The 25,328-nt window shown below is 35.9% G+C and overlaps 1 protein-coding gene across 1 annotated transcript; it reads right to left on the reverse strand.

Moving 5' to 3' along the window:
- Positions 1 to 2,020: 2,020 nt before the first annotated feature.
- Positions 2,021 to 5,484, reverse strand: LOC112748477 (transcription factor MYB44). Its single transcript, XM_025796710.3, has one exon. It carries the CDS (start codon positions 3,450 to 3,452, stop codon positions 2,394 to 2,396), a length of 1,059 nt encoding a protein of 352 aa, XP_025652495.1. The 5' UTR covers positions 3,453 to 5,484; the 3' UTR covers positions 2,021 to 2,393.
- Between the last annotated feature and the right edge of the window lie 19,844 nt (positions 5,485 to 25,328).

Raw genomic sequence — 25,328 nt, forward strand, 5'->3', positions numbered from 1 at the left:
ATAAGTGAAGATGGTTAGTGAACAGTTATTCAAAGATTAACGCACATTAAAGTTATATCTGAATTTGATTGAAGACTTCTATAAATACGTGAAAGATCGAAGGAATAAAGGTTGGAATCTTTTCAGAGAAAACACTCACACTCACTCACATCCTCAGCGACTTTCTGAGTCAGTCAAAAGTCTTTTTCTTTTAAGGGTTCCTTCCATGTCTTTACTTTTCATTTAAATTTCCTGTCACTTTATTTCCATACAATTTATCTTCTTTGCAATGTCATTTCAATTCCTTTAAATTCAGCAACTTTTACCCTTTTCAGTCTTTACCTTTTAATTTTCCTTTTACTTTCCCAAACACTTTTCCTTTCTACAATTTCATTTCCCTTTTTATTCAAGTCATTTAAATTTTATTGTTCATTTCGAATTTCTGCAAAGCTTGGTTTCTTCTTTTTCGTCATTGTCAAAGACATGAATTTTGATGCAAATAAAACTGGTACTCACAAAAAGGAGTAGGTTTCGCTCCTAGACCACTAGATATGAACCACTCTCGATTTTGTTAAAAATCAACAAAACACTAGTATTCTTTAAACTCCAATGTATATCTTATTGCGAAAATGATAAAACAGCATCTTTCCTTAAAACGACGAGATAAACCTCGAACAATTCCTATTTATAAGAACAAGTTGTACCGTTGTTTTTGACATGTGTTTTTTTCAAATTTTATTTAATATAATTGTTTAGTTGAAATCCCATGAAAAAATTAGTTATGTTTTTAGATTTTAGAAGTTGAATAAAAAATTAAAATTAAAAAACTGCATTTCAATTTAAAGAAAAAATATCAAAATACAAACAAAACACATTCCATATGATGCATATTAAACATCATTGTTAAATTACAAAACAATTATGTTAGTTGTATATCAAAATTAACTAATAGTAAAAAGTACACATTAAAATTTAAAATACAAAATACACAATAAAAATAAATTAAATTACTTATATCTTTATATACAAATATATTAAATCAGCATTTAACCTTTTTATTACATAAATAACTAACACGCCTTAAAAGGTTAAAATTAGTATTTCGCCACGTTTATCTGCGTTGTATTTCACATCGCGGATAGTTAACTGTTAATGAATCACGTTAAAAACATTGCTAAGCAAAGTTAACTGCGAGGTTCTTTTCAATCCTACGCGTAAAACTTAGTATTTCCCCAACTGTCAAGCGAATCCTTATAAACTACTTCCTAGAAATACAGGTCAAAGAAGGACGGCGTATAAGCTTTTGTTACAAGCTATCCATATTTGTTTTCACATGCCTTAATTTGTTTCTTGACCTATTATTCTAAAAATAAATAAAATATGCAAGTGGTTAGAACAAAATGCTCCTCATATAGTAGGACAGTGTTTGAATTAAGCCTGGATTTATAGGCCCAGCTTCTACATTCTTTGAAAACTATAACAAATTAAATGTCTTGTCTCATCATTTGTTACTTGAAGGTCCCCATTTTGTTCATAACCCATTAACCCTTCTATGACTTCTAACCAATACGTATGCATCTAACTGTTACCATAAGCTTTTGTAGCCCAACACTTAAATACTTCGTAGTTGTATTTAAATTGAAATCTCTCTCCTTCTACCTGTCCATGTAATTACTACCATCTTCTCTGACCTTATATATTGGATGTTGACCGAAGAAAATAAATAAATAAATAACTGCCCAAAAGATATTTAATTTTGGACCACAACAGATAATCTGAGATCCCCTAAAACTGTATTTGTTGATATACATAGAGTTTATCTTTAGACTTTAGCCAACCTAACTTAAACTACCAGTTATTCTGAGTCTTTGCAAAGTTATCTGAGTTCCATATTATATCCTTTCTGTTACCTAGATGCGCTTTGCACATTAAACTGAAAGAAAGATCATTGATCAGGTTATACTCCCTTCCACTAATTCAACTACTAATATCATAAAATTTGGATTAGATGCACAAATAAGAGAAGAAACTTATCTCATCATAGTTGAAAATAATTTTATTCTATTTTTGTTTTTTCAACTAGGCCTGGAGTACAGGACCAAGAGACGGTAAAAAAAAAAAAAAAGAACAGTTGTAGAATTTTCAGATTTTTCGTCCGGTTACATCTGAAACCTCTTTAGGTTTTTACTCTGCTAATGAATTTCTCACTCCCCCTCACATCCATCCATCCATCTCCATCCATCTCGATGCGAAGTTCTCTCTGTACATTAACTAACCATTAACCAAAATTATTGCCTAGAAAACAAGATTAAAAGAAAACAGGGGATAAACACGAAGGTTCAATTTTCCCTTTCCTTTCTTTTTTTCCCCCCTCCCTCTGCATCTGCATCTCCATTTTTCCCAAGTCAAGATATTTACGAATCGATCCTGCTAATCCCAATTCGCTTAACGGAAGCGTTCCTAAAGCCACCATCAGCAGCCTGAAAACACATCCCATTATTGTTACTTTGCTGCTCTAATCCAGCCATATAACTCCTCACTTCCTTCCTTATCATATCTTGCATCACCGCCAAAAGCTCAGCACTAAAGTTGAACGGAGCCGCTCCATTATTCTGCTTCGGCACCGCAGCCACAGCCGATGGATCGCGAATTTGCTGTAACGGCTGTGCAGCCAACGGAGCAGTACCTGGAGCTGTGGCAGTTACCGCTGGAACGGCCGCCACCGTCGCGGATACAGCAGCCGACATTATTGGCAACAGAGGTATGGCAGTCAACGGCGGCGCCGAGTGAGGCGACGGTTCGTTGCCACGATTCGAGACTTCCGAATTAGAGTCAACCCCGGGGAGGGAAAGGGACAATGAAGTGGGAGGGTCATAGGAAGACGACGTCGTTTCTACCGGCGGTACGACACCGCCGGCTCTAGGCACAGGTCGGAAAACGTGCGATGTGGAGGCAGCGGGGACGCTTGACTCGCTCACATCGGATCCGGAGGGGCTTCCGGGTGTGGGAGGGTTCATGTAGAGGCCCGTTGATACGGGTACGGCGGCGCCGGCGCTGACGGAGCGTTTGAGTGGCTGAGCAAAGTGAGGGTCGTCGATGGGGCCCATGGAGGCGCACTTGCGTTTGAGGGTGGAGTTCCAGTGGTTCTTAATGGCGTTGTCGGTTCTGCCGGAGAGGAGTCGGGCTATAGTGGCCCACTTGTTGCCGAACCGAGCGTGAGCTCTGATTATGGTATCGTCCTCTTCGGGGGTGAAGGCCCGATGCTCCACCTGTGGGGAGAGCTGGTTGCACCATCGGAGCCTGCAAGACTTGCCGGAGCGTCCCGGGATGGATTTGCTTATGAGTGACCAGTTCCTAGGCCCGTGCTTCTCCACCAGCTTCTGCAGAGCGTCGTCCTCTTCCGGGCTCCATGGGCCCTTGATCCGATCCATATCCTTTCTTGTAACTGCCGTTGTACTAGTAGCGGTATTCATCTCTCTCTTATCTTTTTTTCCTCCTTCAATTCAAAGAAAGGTTCATAAAATAAAGGGTGGGGGGCGAAGGTGGTTGTGTGATAGAATATATTTTAGAAGGAGGCTCCTTGGGGTGTTAGTTGTGTTGGTGGTGGAGCATTGGGTTGGTTTGGAGGAGGTTGGGTTGCTTATATGTGATGGGGGTAGGGAAAGAGGTTACCGGTTGGGCAAGTTAGGTTCTGGAGTTGTCAGCTAGCGTTATGGGCAATCGGTACCGCTTCTTCCAGGGAAGCGGTTGGCTTGGGATTTGGGATACAGCTGTCATCGCACACGCGTCACTCTTCAGCCGCTCCCATTTACACAAGTCACCTCTCTTTGCTTTCTTTTCTTCCCTCTCAATTTTATCCTTTCGTTATTACCTTTTTTTTTTTTTTTCAAATAAAGATGAAGAATATCACTTATGTACACCTAAAATATTTTCCCATGCACCAGCGCGTCTCTTACACATACATAACGCTCCACTCCATTATGGCACCCCAAATTTTAAACTTACCTATCCTTTCCTTATTAATAGTACTCTTTTAATAGGTAAAGGAGACCCTGTTATGAGTCACACGTACTAATATTAATATTACTATTTACTGTTATAGTGATTGGATGGTGTTAATTTTTTAGTTAAAAAGAAATGATTAATTGTTAACTTAGTGATACATAATATTAGTTTTGGAAAGAGTGTGGAATTGACGGATGGTTGGAGAGCGTGGGAAGGTAGGAGAGTAGAACAGTTCGGGAAGTTAATGTAGACAAACAAGAGGCTAACAACCAGAATTTTTCACGTTAAAATAGCATTTAATTATTAGAAGAAAGAAAACAAGAAACGGAAAAATGAGATAACGATGATAACGGTTGGGGTTTGGGGTTGGGTGAGGTTCCTGGTGCTTTGGTTTGAGTTTGACTGAGGACTCCAGGCTGTAGAGCATTTTCGTGTGGGATTTTTAAGTTTCGTCCTTTTCTTGGGAAAATTTGCGAGAGTAGGGGGTCCACTTTAGGCTGAGCTGGCACAAAACGACAAGATCGGTCGCCGAATCGGAGGGCGAATCATTACTGCTTTTCTGTCAGTCCAGCCTGTATTCTATACCTGCCACCCCCCACCACCATCTCATCCTATAACGGCCTATCTATCCCCCTCTATACTCTCTACACACACGTGCCGGTCACTTCTCCTTTCCCACACTCGCATAACACCTGTACGGAACCGGTTCCCCCCACCCCCCGAGGCATTTGCACCTTCCTCTCATCTTCCTCTCTTACACATTTCGGTTGCTTTTGTTTTGTTTTCGAAACTACTGTATAAAATATTGTGAAGCCCACGTATTTGTCAGTAATAAAATATGATTAATTAATCAATAATAGGAAAGTGGAGGATTTGGGGATGGATTAAAGAAAGGTATGGGAAAAGGGCGAGAGAGAAGATTGTCGGGTGGGTATTCAAATGGGAAAAGAAGGGATATTTTGTTATTATTTTGATCTAACAGATCCGTATCTATTTCTGTTACTCGTACATCGTACATATACTACCCACCGCATGGAGCCATGGACCTCTTCCTTCCTTTTCTATCTAAAATAATCACATATTCTTTCTCTTTATTTAATATCACTCTTTCCTCCTCTTAAAACTTATTAACATAAGTGATTACTGATTCTAAATCAATGAGCAGTAGATTTTCTGACACCGGTGTATCTCTTAATTCATAAAGAAATGTATAATTTAGATTTGTGATGACCAAGAGCATGTCTATAGGAAATGGATGCAATCATAGTGGGATTATAAGTGTAATTTACAGTATATGTGCGATCTGCTAAGACAGAATAATTAGGATATCCCAAATCCGTCATTATTTGTTCCCAAAATATCATCCCATTATGAAGTAGTACTCCCAAAACAAAGGCCGAAAATAGATTAGGGGTAGAGATATATAGGGGCCAGTGGAATCAGCAATGTACTCCTCTTACATTGAAAGCGTTACACAATCCCAATAATAATCAGTTTAGATTCTTTTCCTTTCTTCTTTTCTCTTTTTATTTTATTTTATTTTTTTTAGGATTTTGTGTTACAGACTTACAGCTATTAGATTGGTCAGTTTTTACTCTTTTTTTTACCATCTAGTACAAGGAAAAAAAGAAACTAACAGTATATTTTCTTTAAAATTTAACTAACTTGAATTCTAAAAGTACATTTTAAACATATAATAATAGATATTTTAAAAATTTTTGATATATTCAATATATTAAAAACATAAAAAATATTTTTAATAATTTTTATAATATTTTTAACATATACTTTTAGAAAAAAAATTAACAAAACTCATTTTTTACTAGCAGTGCATCCTTTTGTTTTTCTCAAAACAAAAAAAAAGGAAATACGGAAATTTGTACTTTGGCAGCATTGAAACCGTTGCGTGGGGACAGCTGTAATTAAGGGCACTCACTACTCGCCGAGCCCATCTTTTTCTTTTTCCCAAGTGAACAAATTAAAAAATAAACTTTTTTTGGTTCATCTACACAGCTACACTCCACCGCTCTAGTCATTTTTATTTTATGATTTTATTTATTTATTTATTTATACGGTATAGTCCGTTTGATAATTCTTTGACATGCGTGGAGGGCCAAATCACGTGCTTGAGCATCGCGCAAATCAGACACACGTGGTTCTTGCACCCCCTGAAGCGGCAAAGCAACTTAGCTAACCGTTGTGAAATTACAAGAGTGCCCCGCATCCTGCTGTATTGTATTTATAATTTTGTGCTTACGTTTACTCGTCTCGTCTGGAATCGTTGACGTTGATTCATTCGAATTTATCTATCTTATGTTAAGTGGCAAAAACAAAAACGGTCCAAAACCGGACGAGAAGGGTACGGAGGGTGAAAATAATTTTGCTAGGATGGCTCACGTGATGGGGAGGAATGGTCCTGGAGCTTTCGGCACCACTGTAGTGCTTTGCTTGCAAATGTATATCAATTATTATTTATTAACCCTATTGAAACTTTGAACAATTATTCCAATTTTATTCACACACATTTAAATTACCATAACGTGCCTGCCTCCTGCTATTTATAGTTTCATTGCACTCTGGATATTATTGGAATTAGATAGGGCTATCTTTCTTAACTCACAAGGTCAATGTACAGTTGGTACGGTGATTGTGATGGGAGTGACTTCAAACTTTAAATTCAATAATAGATAAAGCAAAATTATGTGCCAGGCGATGGTAATTTAGAAGATATATATATAAATGATAATAATAATAAGCAGCTTGCACACACGCTCACTCAACTCCCAAACTTATATTTAAGGTTTATTTTCTGATTTAACCGTTGATGTGCAGATCTTGTCTCATTTTATTCTAAGTTATTGATTTATTCTTCTTCCCCTCGGTTGAGCAAAACCAGTTTATTTTGAACGTTAAAAAGAAGGAAACAAAAGAAATGATATACATAGACAACTTTTTTAAAAGTGATATGGTCGGTAAAACTTAATCAAAAAATAATAAATTGACTTGATGCATTATATCTCGTCTCCGCACGTTATGACATTCAAACGTCATAATTCAGATTCGCACAGAATAAGTATTACAACGATCTAATACGATATTATTGTCTATCAATAAAAATAATTGTCAAAAACATAATCATTCTACTCTACCTCGTGTATAAAAAAAGTACGATATTTTATCTTTGACAATACAACACAAAAAATATACAATACTAATTTAAATATCGAAATATTTTTTGCAGGTACATTCCTCTTTTTTATTCTTTCGGCAACGTGATACACCCTCTAAACGAAAAATTCAGGCCTTCAAGCCACCAGCTCGGAATTAAAGAAAATGGCTCGGTGTCGATCGACTGTTGGGAGTCGAGTTACATCCAATTTTCTCACACTAAGAACAAAAAGAAAAATATTGAAAAAAGTAAAATTTTTGTGACCACCAATGTAATTATCAAAGTAATATTATTACTTTATTAAAAGATATATATTGAGCTAACTTAATTGAAAGGATTAAGCTTAGTGGCCATGATTATATACGTAAATTTAAATGTAAAATAGTAATTTAATAATGAAAGTTGAAACTCTGCCTAACATTTATGAAAAGATTTATTTATTTATTATTCGTAAAATAGGCGGTTAGATGATTATATATAATTGGATGAGGGCTTCCATTAACATAAAGGTGGTACTTTTGAATTTGCTTTTGTGCAACCAGAAACCAAACTCTCCCAGTCCCCCAAATAATTTTAAAGGCACAGCACTTCCATTGTGTGTGTGTTTTTTTTTCTTCTTTCATTTGTGAAGTTTATTTTGAATAACACATACACTATATTTAATAGTTGTTCTAAAAATAGTTTTACTATAACTAAAGTGAAAATTTCATACTTCTCTTGATCGTCCATTATACTTTGGACTAATGTATAGCAGTATAATAGCACGTTTTTTTTTGTAAGTCAATTACAATATATTATATATATTATATTGATTTTAAAGTTACTTTTCATAATGGTTGCATATATTTGAAACAGATATATTGTATGAGGAACTATAAAATCGGATGAGTAAGGAAGGCAGAGAGGTTATGGGGAAAAAAAAAGCTTTAATTTTTGTGAAATTTCTAAACACTATTCGAACAAATACTAATTTGAACGTAGCTGGCAGTGTCAAAAAAGATCCGAAGAATTCTCATAGCACTTAAAATATCTCCATGTTATACCTCGAATGGAGTTTATATAAAGCAGAACATCTCTCATAACAAATTATACAAAGAAATAATTAATTTGGGGTTAGAATTTCTAATCCGTCCTGGAGGGAAAAAAATTGAATTCTAAACATTGCGGAAGATATTTAAGATATTATATCAGTAGTCTCAATATTAAATAATAATGTAAAAGTCAGATAATCTTAGAAATATAAAAACATGTTACTAGAGCTCTGTTAAGTTTTAAAAAATTAGAGAATAAATTTAAAGTGAAAAACTATACAAGGATATACATTTCTTTATCTTAATAAATAATAACAAATAAAAGTGAATCTAAAATCTAAAATCTAAAATATTTAAGAGAAGAATGAAGACAGAAAGACAAATTATATAAAGAAAAAAGAAGTAAAAAATAAGTCGTTTAATAATTTTTTATCTACGGTAACAATAAGATTCAAACTATCAACACTTAATTAAAATAGGTTAATAAATTAATTATTAAACTAATTCAAATTATTAAGATCTATAATAAACTAATAAAAAAAATAAAAATTAATATTTAAGAGAAAAATAAATCTTTTTAAATGTTAAAATAATTGAAAATATAAAATATAATTTTTAATTTTGTAATATTTTTTTATTTTTTTTGTTTTATTTATAAAATTAATAATAAAAAATTATATTTTATTTTTTTAATTATTAAAAAAATGGAGAGAATGTATATCGGTCCAAGGTATAATCCGTACAATTTCATGCAAGTAGCAAGTAGGCATTTTTATCCATATTCATATTTTAATATTATTATTATTATTATTATTATTATTATTATTATTATTGCAAAAGGCATAAAAATATTTGTAGCACGTGAAAAACGACGGAGGCAGGGAGTGACCGCGCATCACAATCCCGCTAACGGACAAGCACGACAGTTGTAACGATGGATCCCTCTGCATACGTGTTCGTCTCTCGCCCCTACCACGTATCTCCCAGATTTGATAGTTCCAACGACAAAATTATTATTAATGTCTATAAATTCTACATTTTATTTTTGAAAAAGCGAATTTACGGGGACTAATTATCTTTTTTTCCTTCTCATTTTTTATTTTTATATTTTTAAAAACACGACCAAAATTGATAGGGCGGAATTTACCTCTGATGAATTCTGAAATTAATCGTATTTATGAGAAATAATGATATTAAAATTAAAAAGTGAATGTTTAGAGGTAGAATTGAATTAACTTGGTTAATGGTTACTATAATCCAATCTCTTGATTTGGGACATAAACGTCACAAGTGAGCAGTAGTAGGAGGCATCTGAGTGTGAGTGATTAGTGAATGGTGTTGATTTTGTTAATAAGTTGCGTGATGTGCATGGGAGCTTGGTTTTTTATGGCGGAAACTGTTGCTCTGTCTCCTTTTCGAACCGTCAATGAGATAAGCCATGGCCCATCATCCTCTGCACCCAACGTCATGGGCCACCCATGCCAGCTATATCGCATTACCCTCTTTTGTTCCCTTCTCACTTTCCTATTTATTCTACAAACTACTAGCTACTAATCTTCAATTTTTCTTTCAGAATTTTATTTTCTTAATACTAGTGTTTTTTTAATAAAAAAATTTAGAAATATAAATCTTCAAAGTCATAATATATTTAATATTAAAAAAAATTACAAGTAATTGCAAGATAGTTGGTTCTTTGTTTTTTTTTTTTTCTTTTGGGGATTGATAAAGCATAATAATAGGAAATGATGAGTGAGAATGTGACAGTGATAGCCTCGTATTCATATCCCACGATTCCCGTTTGCCGCTATATCCATGGTAGAGCTAATAAAGCACTGTCACTGTGTCCCTTATGCGGCGTCGTTTGTTGTGGCATCCTTCTATCGTGACTCCCTTTTTTCTTTTCTTCGATATTTTACGACGTCGCTTTTCCACTTTTAACGTACTATATATAATGATCATGATGCATCTAAACGTCTCTATAACTAAGAAATTAGTGTAATTGACGAACTATATATATATATTCTTCCGGTTTACCTTATCAAATCATAAATTCAGAGCCTTCTGGTGGTGGCCTCTCCTACCAAGATGGAGCCAGGAGGAATCTAACATTAGCATATATATATATATATATACATGCACGCATACATAGAATATAGTATTAGCAATGATATGTTTTTTAATAGGTTAGGTGAGATCTGATAGTGGTGGCTTATTTTATTTTACGCTCATTATGTATATAGTTTTATAATTTATTGTTCATTATGCATACACGAAATTATTGGACATCATTTGATTAGTTTTCATTTAAGCTCAAATTCTTATTTCTTACTGTGGTAAACTACCCAATTTTATATCAGGATTCGTAATAGTAGTAATATATATATATATATATATATATATATATATATATATATAAAGTTATAAACAAAAGAGGATCCAGCACACTTTTGTCGTTACCTTCTTCGTTCTCCTATATCTCTCATACCTTTTTTCTCCCCTTCTATTCGGATCCCCGCTCTTACTCGTTTAATTTATCAAGTCAACTACTTCTTCTTATTCTTACTCTCTCTCTCTCTCTTATTTTTTTTTTTTTAAGAATACTAGAGAACCAAACATATTAGTAAAAAAAAATGTAATATTAACTCAAATATAAAGAAAAATTGTTAGACACATAATTTCTTTTCTTTTTTCTACTGTGTTATTTTTTTAAAATGTGGGATGATTTAATATACGGAGTACAAATATTTTTAAGAGGTACAGAAATCAGACCATCCGATTTTTAGGTACATAAATCGGACCGTCTGATTTCTGTACTCGGACCGTCCGATTTGTGTATTCCAAATTTTTAAAATTTTTTAAACACAAATTAGAATCCGATTTATGTACCTCCCATAATTTTAAAAAACACTAAAAATTATCACGTTAAGGTATAACACTAATTTTATTTTCATATCCAAATTTTTTAGCCCACTTTTGTGAAACTCACTAAGAATACTATAAATATTAATATTTAAGTAGCATATATTATTAAGATAATATATATTGATTTAATTCCTCAGCTCCATTACTATTTTAAATATGTTAATTAGAAACACAAATATTAATTAAATAGTGACATAAATTCAGTACATAAATGTGACTAAGCAGACAGGGAGTGGCAGCTTGTAATTATTTATGTAGCAACTACCAAGCGGCATCCATCCACCTGCTCCATGGTCCTAGCTAGTAACTGCAATTGCATTCTATTTTCTGTTATTTTGGATTTTTATTTTTAATCTTTTTTATACACTTTGTTTGGTTCTTAATTATTGCCTTACACTGCTTCACAAAGCAGTGACATCGTCCAAACTAACCTATTTTTTGAAATCAACTCAGTTGTATCATCCTCAAGCTCTTAATTCATGAAAGGATAATATTATAGAGACAACACAATTGATTATTTTTTATCAGTAAATATATTATGTTATTGGAAGAGTTTCAAGTATACCGGGAACATCGGTGTTTCAGTTGTTTTAACTGTTGATCTGAATTATAAAAAATATATATAATATATATTAATTGAAATCAACAATTAAAACAATTGGAACACCAGTGTTCTCCGAAAGATTTGAAATTTTTCCTATGTTATTAGACTAAAAATATTAACCAATTGTCTCATATAAATTTAAATGAATGACTTTTAATTTGAACTTTTATCTGTATAAATTATACTAATTAATGAGTTATTGTTATAAACTTCTAATAATTTATGAATATTACTAACGAATAATGTGAATTGATTTGGTAATAAATGCAACTCCTACATATGATGATTGCATTGCAGTGCGGTAGCCGTAGCACTCTCATACAAGTTTGTCATCTAATAATAATGCTGATAGCTAGTTGTATGGCATTGGAATGACATTCAGCAAAATAAATAAAGAGCATGCCACTTTTCAATTTTATATTCTACTTATATATATAAATCACATCAATGTTAGTAACTTCTTTCCTCCTTTATTCTTTCTTTCAAACCAATTAAATTACTATATATAATTGAAGCTTATGATGATTAGTAAAAATAGCAAACTCTGCTCGATATAACTTTACCCTCTAGCTAGCTTCCCCTTCATCATTCATACTTTTCTTCTTTAATTTCTTTCTTTTTTCTTTCTTTCATGCTTTATTCGGTTTTTAAATTAAAGTGGCCATATTTCTGTTTAAAATCAAGCACGTTTGGAGAATGCAAGCACGAAAACCTTCCAATTTTGTTTCCAACAATTTTCACATCCTCATATATATCAAAATTAATAGCCATTGATTTTTGACATATACCTGATTTCATCAGGGGATGAAAACCACAAATATCCAATCATTACTCTTGAGGGACCATCATGGACAAACTCCGAGGCTCGAACTAATTAAAACGGTGGATATTAAAATGGAGGAATCATTTTTTATATTAAGATTTCTAGGCGGGTGTGGAACCAATTATTATAGATGCATCTATGTCCAAGGAAAAACAAAACAATACAACCAAATCAAGAGCACCCGAAATTTTGGGGTTAAAAAGTATGAACACATTAAAATTAGGTTAATGATAGAAAAAAAAATTTATAAAGTAAAAAAAAAATTAAATTTATAATATACTTATTGTGTATTTATTTAAGCAAAAATGTTAGAAGATAATGAATAAAATAAAGAACAAATATATTAAATGTATAACTATAAATTTTTGAGAAAAATAATTTCATAATATAATATTATGATGTTTATGACGTATACAAATTTTATATTTTGAACTTAGAATTAACACAAAACTAATAGTTATTTAAGGAAAGAAAACTATTATTTTTTATTTACAATGTGGTGATTAAACATCACATTTAGATGTGAAAATAGCATTGCTCAAGTTTAAATTGTGATCCCCCTAAGGCCTAAGGCAGTTGAGAAATAAAATTCAACAAAAATTTGTACAGAACTGAAGTGAAAATGAAAGGTTATCTAAAAAAAACCGGAATTTCCAATGATATGGGCTTTTATGGTCAAAGGGTGGAGCCCAACGCTTCCTATCTTAGGTGGTGTGGTTTGGTGAAGGGTCACAATCCTTTCAGTTCTGGGAACTTACTTGCTCATCATTCATCACTACTTTTTATCTATTAAAATGTTTTAACTTTCAAGGGTTAATTAAGCTGGGTTGGTCTAATTTATAGCTTACTAGTCAGTATTTGAATTTCGTCTTGTATATGTAGCAACTCATTAACTAATGATAAACTTGTAAATTGAGTTTCGATCCGCGATGAATTAATTCTTGAATTGCCGGATTTAGAAATACTGTAAGGAAAAAAAAAAGTTTTAAGTGTTAACACAGCCCACAAAACAAAACATTCAAGAAAGGTAAGGTAAGATTCCCAGTTTGAATACTATGATTACCGTGGCTCTTCTTTTGGGAACCAATCATATCTCAGAACTACTCTTAGTAACTAAGTTGAATTCAATGAAAAATTACATGGGAAATAATAAGTAACATAAATGATATTATTGGAGATAATATAAATAACCTAAACCAGGTGGAACCTAGCTAGAAAGAAGAGCAAATTTGATTTTGATATTGATTATTGCGTGCACTAAGAGAAGTGTCAAAGCAACAAAAGAGGAACAAGGGTATATGATATATATGGTGGCAACAACCACATATAAAGAAGCCGCCCAAGTAAGTAACAGGGTTTCAAATTTTCAACGTTGGCTTGTTTTGTTGGACGGTAGGTTTGGTCGTGTGGGACATGCACGGCCATGGCCAAGAGAGAAGAGTAAATTAAATGTGAACGGAAACATAAAAGTATAGCCTCTTTAGTTTTTTTGTGCCTTTAATTTTGTTGCTGTTTGGAAATAATATTAATAATGTAGGGCCTAATATAAATTCAAATACCTATTAGTTAGCCTTCCTCGCTTTCTTGTTCCTTTGTGCTTCATGGGACCCTTTTTCATTTCCCCAATACCATTTTTATTTGTGTATTTGGTTTCTGTTTCTTATTCTCGATAATGACTACTAACTGTTAAGTTGCTTCTTCCTGTTTCTATTCATTCCCTTCTTTCATTTCATAAATGTTTTTATACTCATTTTTATGTTACTTGACAAAACTAACACGTTTTTTTAGTTTTTACCAATGAAATGAATTAGCTATCAAATAAATCTTCTACTCTATCTAATAACAAAAGAAAAAAAAATGTGTACATTAATTTAGTGTTCTGATCAGATAATTAAATAGCACGACTATTTGCATTTTATAGAACAAGAAATTTAATAGTAGATTTTTTTTTGTTGAAAAAAAAAAGAAAAGAAAAGTGAAAGCATTTTACTTTTTCCCTTTTGGAGTGAGAAGTACAATGAATGACTCGGTCCAAACTTGGAGATAAGATTAAGAATTTAAGATCATAGGATGATATTGGGATTAATTAAGTTGTAACATTGAGTGACATCTCCCCAACCAACATATTTTAAAATAATAATGAAGTGGGATAGCTAATTACTAATTAGCTACTGCACCCAATTAATTAATTAATCAATTAATCAAAGTTAATTGACTGATAAGGGGAACTTGACTGTTCTCTATTTTTGGTTGAAAAAGAAGAATTCTGATGTGTAGAAATTGTATGGTGATGAGCTTGTTAAGACAGGCAGTGTACGGAGAGATTCTTTGAAGCATAAAAACAAAGCTTCTTTTCCTGATAGACAAGGAAATGGACAGAAGCCCAATATAAATCCAAAGCATTTAAACTTTAAACTGTGCATGAATTGTATGCGGCTGATGGATAATATATCATGCATGCATCTTCTGTTTGATTTGGATAATTAACTTTCTCCTTGCTTTTTAAATTATTAATTTTGTGGACGTGCTGGAGCAACAAAAGAAGATGAAACAAAGAACAACAAATAGGAAAACAAAAATGAATGTGGGAGTAATTAGTCAATAATTAACGGTTGGAATTGTACTGCTAGATTCTTTTATTTTTTATTTTAAAGATAATTCATAATTTACACTCATTTAACACTATGTTAGAAATTATTTATTTATTTTCTTTTTATCCGTTTAAACTAAAAAAAAGTGATTTTATAATATAATATCAAAATTTTTATGAATACAAGTTTAAAATTCCATACTTATTATTCTTTAAAAGAGAGAAAAAAATGATACAAAAATTTAAATAAATCTAAAAAAAGACTCTTATTTAAAAGATGTGTCAGAGATATAACCATTTATATACCTCTTCTTATCCGTTTTTGAATTTTTTTAAAAAGTAATTTCATGATAAACACTTAATATATCATAAAGGAAAAATAATCATTAGTACTCATAAACTTTGTAAACATTAACAAAAGTACCCATTAAATATAAAATCCGGTTAATTAACGGCTAATTAACCCATAAATGAGAATTTATTCTAGAAAGTCAAAAATGTAATTTTTATGGCTAAAGATGATAGAGGAGATTGAAACGAGAATTTCAGTACCAATTTTATAGAAATCGGACCAAGATTAGACCGAACGGGCCAACCGGATCCAAAGTGGGCCATTGGCCCAACTAAACTAAGCCAAAACCTAATTTTCAACACTCTCTCTCCTCATTTGTTACACACACACACGCTGAAATGGAGTAAGGGAGGGGAAGAACACTCTCTCAAACTTCTATCTCTCACTTGATCTTCAAATCACCATAACTTTTGATCTAGAGCTCCGATCGCCGCACCGTTTGCGGCCACGCGTTCATCGCGGAGAGCTCTACAAAACCCATACAATCAATCTTGAGGTAAGCCACGTTTTGCTCTTCGAATTTCCAGCCTTGATTTCGAGTTTCATGAGTAAAAATGTTGAGATTTTGGGTTCTTTGATGTTATAGGACCCAACTCTCTTGAAGGAGAAGGTTAATCTTGTCTCCTTGGACCTTGGGTGTGGTAAGATTCTCAACCCTAGTATAATTTGTTGTTCTATGATGTTTGGGTATTGAGATGTTGTGTATGGGTATGATGATTGTGGCTTAGGTTGTGTATATGTGAATATTGGAGCTTGATTGAGACCTTGGAAAGCTTGAAAAGGGATTTTTAGTGGTAAAAATCTGTTCTTGGAGGTGTTGAGACCTAGAGGACTTGTGGACAAGTGGTTTGGAAGTGCTCCGGTTGAGCTTGGGAAATCGGCTAAGGTATGGTCTCGGTTTCTTGTATCTAATATGTAATGTGGTAGGAAATTCTTAGGCTAGAGGCCCTAAGATAGGCATTGAATTGATGATGTTGTTGAATGGTTGAGATATATGATGTGATCATATATGTGATTATGAATATTGATGCCTTGATTGTGTGATATATAAGAAACTGCATGTTGTGATATATGCTTGGTGAATGATTGAGGTTGAATTGGTGGGTGGTACCATGTTGATGGTGAGTATGATGATGATTATGTATAATGATGTTTGATTTGGAAATGGTATTATCGGAAATTGGGATGAGGAAGGATGTGTGATATGATATTGTGTTTGCCCTGTAGCCATTTGATTGAGAAGTGTTAAAATGGTTGGACGGTGGTTTTGGGAATTTTGGTAAAGTGTCAATGTGTGAGTTGAGGATGGCTTGATGTTGATTTTGGTACCTTTTGATTGACTTCGAAAAAGGCAAAATTGGCATGTTTTGGTTGATTTTGAAAAGAGTTGAAAATGGTTTGTTTTGAAAATGGCACCTTGTGGTTTTGTATGAAAACATAGTTTTCGGGCATGTTTTGACGGGACATAACTTGGACTACGGATCCTTGTTTTGTACCAAACTTATTTAGAAATAAAATTGGATCCGGGATGTCCATGCCGCTGGAAGAACGGGTGAAAAACGATTTAAAATGAGAAAGTTATGTTCGTCGAAAGATTGGGGGTTGAATCTGTGAATTCTGCAGCTTTTAACTTAGAAAATTTTTAGCAGAATGACCCTGCGCGAGCGCGTCGATGCGCTGCACCAAATGCCCAGCTATTTTCCTGAGAGTTGTGACAGAGTTGTGCCAGTTTTGTGCCTGGGGCGCAAGAGCACCCACGCGTACGCGTGGCTGACGCTTGCGCGTCGTTTGGCTATTTTTCAATCCGCGCGTCCGCATGTATGACGCTTGCGCATCGATGAGTTTTGTGGCCATCCACGTGTGGGCGTGGAGTGCGCGTACGCGTGGCCCTATTTTCATCCCAAAGTTGTTTTTTGAGTTTTAAAGGCCAAATTTCATACTTCTAAGCCTCCGATCTCACCACTTGTGTCTTAAATCATTATGATATGCCTAGCAATGAGACAAGAAGCTAGTAAATGTGGTACTTGCGAGTGAAGCAAGGGAAAAATGAATGATCAATGAGGATCAAAGATGATTATGTGAGATGCGGAGGATGGCGGTGGAAGTGCTTGTTATGCCATGGGCCGAAGGGCCGTAATTGTTAATGAATTGGCTGGTTATGGATTTAACCGTGAGCCAGATGGCTGGATCATTGCCGTGTTACGGCGGAGCCATGATTATGGCTAAGTATAAATGCATATATGCTGTTGAATGAATTGTGAATGTTTGCACTTCCACTATCGGAGATGAGGGTTTCCCTGGGAGGAAGCAGTGGCTAGCCACCACGTGCTCCAGGTTGAGACTCGAAGCTCTTTTGACCCTATGTCGTCAGGGTGGCCGGGCACTGTGAAAGCCCCGGATGAGCTCACCCCCATAAATATTCACCAGTGAGGGTGATGGATATGGATCATGATTATGATCACGATTTGTTGAGTATAGCTCGAGTTGGGGAGACACGACAGAGGGACAGTCCAATGGTTAGCTACTAGGACTTGTCGGGTTGGCTCTATAACCGACAGATGATATCATCAGCCACTAGGGACAGGCATTCATCATATGCATACTATATAAATTGTTTGAGATTGCCTATTTGACTGCATATTACTTGCTAATTGTCTAAATGCCTTATCTGTTCCTATTTGTATATCTCTTGTTTGATTTAGCTGTGTTTGCTACATTATACTCCTACTGGTGGTTGGGAGGTCTGAAGGAATTGAAAAGGGAAGTATTAGTTAGACTGAAGGATCTTTAGTCAGTTGCCAATTATGGTTTAGCTTGTTTATAAGCTTTGATATTATCTGGAGGAAGTCCTAGGATTGACTTCGGCTTTCCTCTATTATTACATGATATATATGGGGAACTGTTACCATGCTGGGGACCTCTGGTTCTCACCCATGCGGATTTTATGGTTTTCAGATGCATGACGCGAGACTTCTCGTTGAGGCATGTTGGAGACTTCTGGATTAGCGAAGATCCTTGTTCTCGGGACTCTGTTTTGATTTTATGATTTCTCTTAGATACTTTTATCTCCATTGAATAATACAAACTATGATGACTCCTCTTAGAGGGGATTTTGGGAGACTAGGTTCTCTGTTTTTGTGTCCCTTTGGATTTCCTTTGGGGTTTCCTTATTTTATTATATGTATATTGCTATGCTCGGACCGGTTATCTTCGCATCCGGATTTGAGTTTTGATATTCCCGTTTTTGACACTCTTTTGTATATATATAATCTCGCGTTAGCTTATCCCTGTTCTTTACGTTATCGATCGGAGTGTTGCGCTTTCAAGTTATGTTTTTTTGTTTACCCCTTTTTCTACAAAGGATCCTAGTTATAATCAATCATTCATACTATTATACGTACTAAATTTTAATTCTAGAGGTCGTAATACCTTGCCATCTCGGAATTATGACTTAAGCATAAGACCCTGTATGGTAGGGTGTTACATTAAACAAAAAAATAATATTATATCTATAAAAGATAAATTTTGTGTGTGATAGTATGATACAACTATTGGACCAAATGAAGAGTTAGCAAGTGATGCTGGAGCAGAATATGGGTTGGCAACTGACAAAGGTCCATCTAGCAAAAGAGAAAGAAAAGCCCCATATTGGGTGAAGGACTACTACATGAAAAAATAAAGAGAGAATATGATAGAAGAGAGGGGTAGAGAAGTTAGTTAAGATTGGGAGTAAAATGTAAAAGGGGAGAGATAGTGGGGGAGGAGATTTACCTGATGGTATTGTGGAGTCGTTCTCCCTGGACTTGAAGCAGGGTGATTTTGGGTGTTTTTATCATTGAGTTTCTTTATTTATATACAATCTTCACTTTCTTCATTTCAATTCATACATCATTTATATAATTACTTGTTGTGTTTAACAATTTTGGTACTTCCATTGAGAGATTTCTGAAATGGAACCAGGAACTCCATTGTCCCGCTTAGAGGATGCCTATCAACAATATCATTCTGAAATTGCAGCTCTTCAGAGAGGTCAACTTGAAATCATTGCTTAGATCAATGATACCCAAAGCAAAATTGGATCGGTTGAGAGATCGATCAAAAGTGTTGAGAAGTTGCTTAAGGAAAACTTAAAGTTCAAGCAAGTTATTCTAGATCGAGGTGAGAGTCTCGAATTTGTTGATTCCACGTTGGGTGTTCGCCCATCGCGATGGCCCAAGGGAGTCCGAGTTGAACTACCGGGTTTTTATGGCGAGGGCGTAGAGGAGTAGACCTTCTGTGCGCGAGAGTATTTTGAGCTGTATGCAGTATCAGAGACGTGGCGAGTAAGGTTGTTGTCATTCCATCTCTCGGGCCCGACTTATACGTGGTATCGTTGGTGCGCGAACAATGGCATCATGTACGCGTGGGAGGAATTCTTGGAGGCACTGAACACCCGATTTGGTCGCAATATTTTTCACGACCCCAAAGCGGCATGAAAGAACTCTGACAACAGACGATGGTGGCGGAATATCAAGCGTAATTTGAGGATCTCTCAAATCAAGTAACCGGTTTGACGGAGGATCAGTTAATTTCACTCTACAAGCATAAATTTCAAGTGACCACCCTCAATTTTCGACCCCACAGCCAATGAACTAGTAATGGGAGTACAGTAACACCCAACACTATGTGGCCCTCATTCATACGCTCTTCGGCATCAATGCTAGCTCTAGTAATGACGAGACCCTTGGTGCAAGAGAAAAGGTCTTCTAATACACCGCAAGGGGGAGGTAGTTCTAATCATTGGCGCCTCACAGCTGCGGAAATCAAGCAGCGACGTGACAAAGGGCTATGTTATTACTGTGATGAGAAGTACTCAGTTGGGCACAAATGTAAGTCTTCATATTTGTTGTTGGTTAGGGAAAAAGAGATGGAAGAGCTTCTCCGTAGGGTACCCAACAAGCCAAACAACATTAAAGAGGACTTGAGCAACCATGGTGTGAACCCGATTGATGAGGGTGTGGTGGAGATTAGTTTTAACGCAATGGTAGGAGTGTACCACCCTGAGACGATACGTATTGCAGGAACCTGTAAAGGAAGTCCAGTGATGGTGTTAGTAGATGGTGGTAGTACTCACAACTTCATGAAAGCAACCATAGCAAAGAAGGTTGGCTTACCAATCACTCAAGTACCTCAGTTGAATATGTATATGGGTAATGGTGAGTGCGTCGGCTGTGTTTCAAAGTGTAGCTTAGTGCTGCTGCAGATGCAAGGATTTGGTTTCAAGCTGGAGGTATTTACTCTAGACATAAAAGGGGCAGACATAGTATTGGGGGTACAATGGCTGATGCAGTTGGGAGATGTCACCATGAATTACCTAAATTTGACAATGGAATTTATGGTAGAGGAGATGGTTGTTAAGTTGCAAGGAGAACATTAATTCCAACCAGGAGGCATTGGGAGCAAAACTCTAAAAAAGATGGTTTCAACAGATGTTATCGCCTCTTTTCTTCACCTGATGATCTTGGAACCCTCCAAACCTGCTACCGAAACCACACAACAAGATCAACAAGTGCGGCAATTATTGGAAGAATTTTAGGAAGTATTCAAGGAGCCTACCGAATTGCCGTCACCAAGGGAGATAGAGCATCATATCCACCTCCAACATGTGGTTGACCCGGTGAACGTCCACCCTTACCGTTATCCAGAATACCAGAAAGAGAAAATTGAGAAGTTAGTAGAAGAAATGTTGCAAGCTTGCATTATTAGAGAGAGTCACAGTGCATTTTCTTGTCCGGTCTTATTGGTGCGTAAGAAGGATGGGAGTTGGCAATTTTGTGTAGATTATCGCGCACTTAATGTGATCACCATTAAAGATAAGTTTCCCATACCAAAGATTGATGAGATTCTTGATGAAATCTATGGTGCTGAATATTTCTCTAAAATTGATTTACGTTATGGCTATCATCAGATTAGAGTCAATGAGGGGGACATTCTAAAGACGGCTTTTCGCGCACATCTTGGGCACTATGAGTTTGTGGTGATGTCCTTCAGGTTAACAAATGCTCCTTCCACGTTCCAAGCCACTATGAATAGAGTATTCCGCCCCTACCTTCGGAAGTTTGTGGCAGTATTTTTTGATGACATACTTGTTTATAGCCGGTCCAAAGAGGAACACCTTCGGCACTTGAGGATAGCTTTAGTCGTGCTACAGCAACATTGTTTCGTTGCTAAACTGTCCAATTGTGTTTTCTGCCAATGTCGAGTATTTAGGCCATCTGGTGAGCAGCGAAGGAGTGCAAGTTGATGCTTTAAAGATTACAACCATCGTGGAATGGCCAAAGCCAACTAATTTGAAACAGATGAGAGGTTTTCTCGGGTTTACTAGTTATTATCACCGCTTTGTGGCGAGATACGGACACCTCGCTGCCATGTTGACTGATTTGCTCAAACTGATCAATTTTCATTGGGATCATTCAGCTGACCTTACTTTTGAGTGCGGCGTTGACTCATACTCCAGTGTTGGCACTCCCTAATTTTTCTAAACTATTTATAGTAGAAACGGATGCATCTGGTCATGAAATAGGAGCAGTGTTGTCTCAAAATGGCCATCCCATTGCAAATTTCAGCAAGAAGCTTAGTGGGCTACTTTCGGCGGCCTCGGCTTATGTAAGAGAGCTATATACTATCACCCAAGCTGTAAAGTGGAGACATTACTTATTGGGCCGTCAGTTCTGCTTTAAAACGAATCACCAAGGCCTCTGCGAGCCAATGACTTAGGTGGTGTTGACGCCTGATCAACAGTACTATCTCAGCAAATTATTGTGGTTTGACTTCGAGGTGGTATATCGGTCGGGTGTTTCTAACAGGGCAACAGATGCATTGTCTCGACAAGGTGAAGAAACTGTTCTAGTGTGTTTCCAAACTTTTTTCACTGTCCAATCTTCTTTAATACCTTCCTTAGTCAGAGCCACAACTGAGGATCTAGAGGCTAAGCTATTGGTTGAACAATATAGTCAAGGGGAGTTATCTCCAGACTTTCTTTTCAAGATGGCTTATTGGTATATCGTGGAAAAATTTAGGTGCCAGATTTTAGGGGTCTACGTGAACAGCTGCTACAAGAGTTTCACACTACTCCTACAGTGAGACACCATGGAGAGCTTAAGACATATAAAGCTCTTAATGAGTTGTTCTTTTGGCTTGGCCTGCGCAGGAGCATTCACAAATTTATTCAAGAGTGTGACATTTGCCAAACAATCAAATACATGACTTCTTAACAACAAGGTCTTCTTCAACCTTTACCTATTTCGGGTGGACCATGGATAGAACTCTCCATGGATTTTATTGTTCAATTACCCAAGTCGGTCGGCTACTTTGCAATTTTAGTGGTGATGGATCGATTTAGTAAGACTGTGCATTTTGAACCACTGCGTGCAGGATTTACAGCAAGTACGGTGGCGAGAATTTTCATTAGATCAGTGGTCAAACTCCATACTTTTTCCTCTTCCATCATTTCAGATCGAGACCCCCTGTTCTTTTGTCGATTTTGGCGCAATCTATTTGAATTCACTGGCACCCAACTCCTTTATAGCACGGCATACCACCCACAGAGCGATGGCCAAACCGAGGTGACAAACCGTTCTTTGGAGCAGTACCTCCATGCCTTTTCACACTCCCAACCTCAACAGTGGGCAAGATTTCTTTCGTGGGCAGAGTTCTGCCATAATAGCTCCTTCCAATCGGCTATCTAGATGACGCAGCATGAAGCCTTCCACGGTTTCCCGATGAATCTGCCACCAGGGTACACGCCGGGCGCCTCGCCAGTACTGGAAGTTGATATGTTCTTGCGTACGCGATAAATCCTAAATGATGAGCCTGCCTACTACTTGCACCAAGCAAGAAATCGCATGAAGAAGCAAGCAGGCAAAAATCGGAGAGATAAGGAATTCCATGTGGGTGATTGGGTGTTACTGAAACTCAGACCCTACCTGCAGTTTTCTCTCTTTCGCCGGGAACACCTTAAGCTGGGTCGACATTATTTTGGGCCCTATCAGGTAATAAGTAGAGTAGGAAATGCTGCTTATCGTCTTGCCCCTCCAGAGGGAAGCACAATCCACCATGTGTTCACATTTCCATGCTCAAAGAATTCTATGGAACTCGCACCACTGAATCCCCTATTCTTGAGGCAACACCTGCTGCATTCCAGCCAACACCCATGGCAATAGTTGGACGACGCTTGGTTGACAAAGACGGTGTGCATGTGGAACAAGTTCTAGTAGATTGAGAAGGGTTACCCAGGAATGAGACAACTTGGGTAGATCTTGATGAGTTGCTTAGGGTGTTTCCTGATCTCAACCTTGAAGATAAGGTTGTTCTGAACAAGAGAGTAGTTGATATAACTATTGGACTAAATGAAGAGTTAGCAAGTGATGCTAGAGCAGAATATGGGTTGGCAACTGACAAAGGCCCATCTAGCAAAAGGGAAAGAAAAGCCTCATATTGGGTGAAAGACTACCATATGAAAAAATAAAGAGAGAATATGATAGAACAGTGGGGTAGGAAAGTTAGTTAGGATTCAGGGGAATAAATTATAAAAGGGGAGAGATAATAGGGGGAGAAAATTTACCTGAGGGTATTGTGGAGTCGTTCTCCCTAGACTCGAAGCAGGGTGATTTTGAGTATTTTTGTTATTGAGTTTTTTCATTCATATACAATCTTCACTTTCTTCATTTCAATTCTTACATAATTTGTATAATTACTTGTTGTGTTTAATAGTGTGACAAAAGTATCAAAATTCTAATTTTTTTTTTGTTGACTTTTTAATATAATTTTCAAAGTACTCCCACCTTTTATCTTCAACCTCAACTCCATCACCATCTCTTTTTTCGCAAATCCCAAACTTTCAAAACTCTCACTACTACCACCACTACCTCCTCTGATTATTATTGTCTCCCTTCTTCCTCTCCATTGGCACCACTCACCATTCATCATTATTATCATCATCATCTTGTCTTTTCCAATGAAGATTCAACCGCTGACGTTTGTGAAGTGACAAGGAGGTTGGAATTGGTGAAGCTGGTGGCCAAGTGGCGATCGAAGCGCCTCTTCAAGCGCTAATTTCTAGGCATTCTGAGGTGCTTGGTGGCGGTGGAAAAGACTGTTAGCGACGATGCGTATTTCGGCAAAGATGTAGCTGGTGCTAATTTGAAATCAAACTCTGTGTGTCTGGCAAGAATGGTGCAGAGTTTCATGAAAGATAATCACGATAATAAATACGCAGTTTTTGTTATGTGTTCTTGTAACCATTGTAACTAATTTAATAACAACTACGACGACAACTCCGACATTGAATCGGACGCCGCTTTCGAAGAAACTAACCAGCTTTCCTCTGAAAAAACTAACACCGTTTTTTCATATTGTGCAACAAGTATTATGATGACGGCGGGTGGTGGCAATGGAGAGGGGGAAAAGAGACAATAGTAATCAGAAAAGGTGACGGTGATTTTGAAAGTTTGTGATTTGAGAAAGAAGAGATGGTGATAAAATTGAAGTTGAAGATAAAGAACGAGGATAATTTAGAAATTTTATTAAAAAATAAAAAAAAATTAGACTTTGGATATTTTTGTCACACAAAATTCATTTTTATAGATATAATATTAGTTTTTTTTTTATTTGTTGAATATTTTTAGAGAAAAAGACAAATTGATCCTTGATTTTTTAGTCTGCAGATATTTAAGTCTCTAACCTCTTCAAAATTTGGACACATCGATTATTGGATCTAATTTGTCTCGTTTTAAAAATTCTTACGTGTGTATCTGTATTAACCAGGTCAGCACAACAAGAATCACGTTTAATTTTTTCGTTGAATCTGATAGAC

The sequence above is a fragment of the Arachis hypogaea genome, chromosome 15, assembly GCF_003086295.3.
Source record: "Arachis hypogaea cultivar Tifrunner chromosome 15, arahy.Tifrunner.gnm2.J5K5, whole genome shotgun sequence".
NCBI lineage: Eukaryota > Viridiplantae > Streptophyta > Magnoliopsida > Fabales > Fabaceae > Arachis > Arachis hypogaea.

Bases quoted from the DNA above. Each gene is read 5' to 3' on its own strand.
- LOC112748477 (XM_025796710.3), bottom strand. From the start codon at position 3,452: ATGAATACCGCTACTAGTACAACGGCAGTTACAAGAAAGGATATGGAT.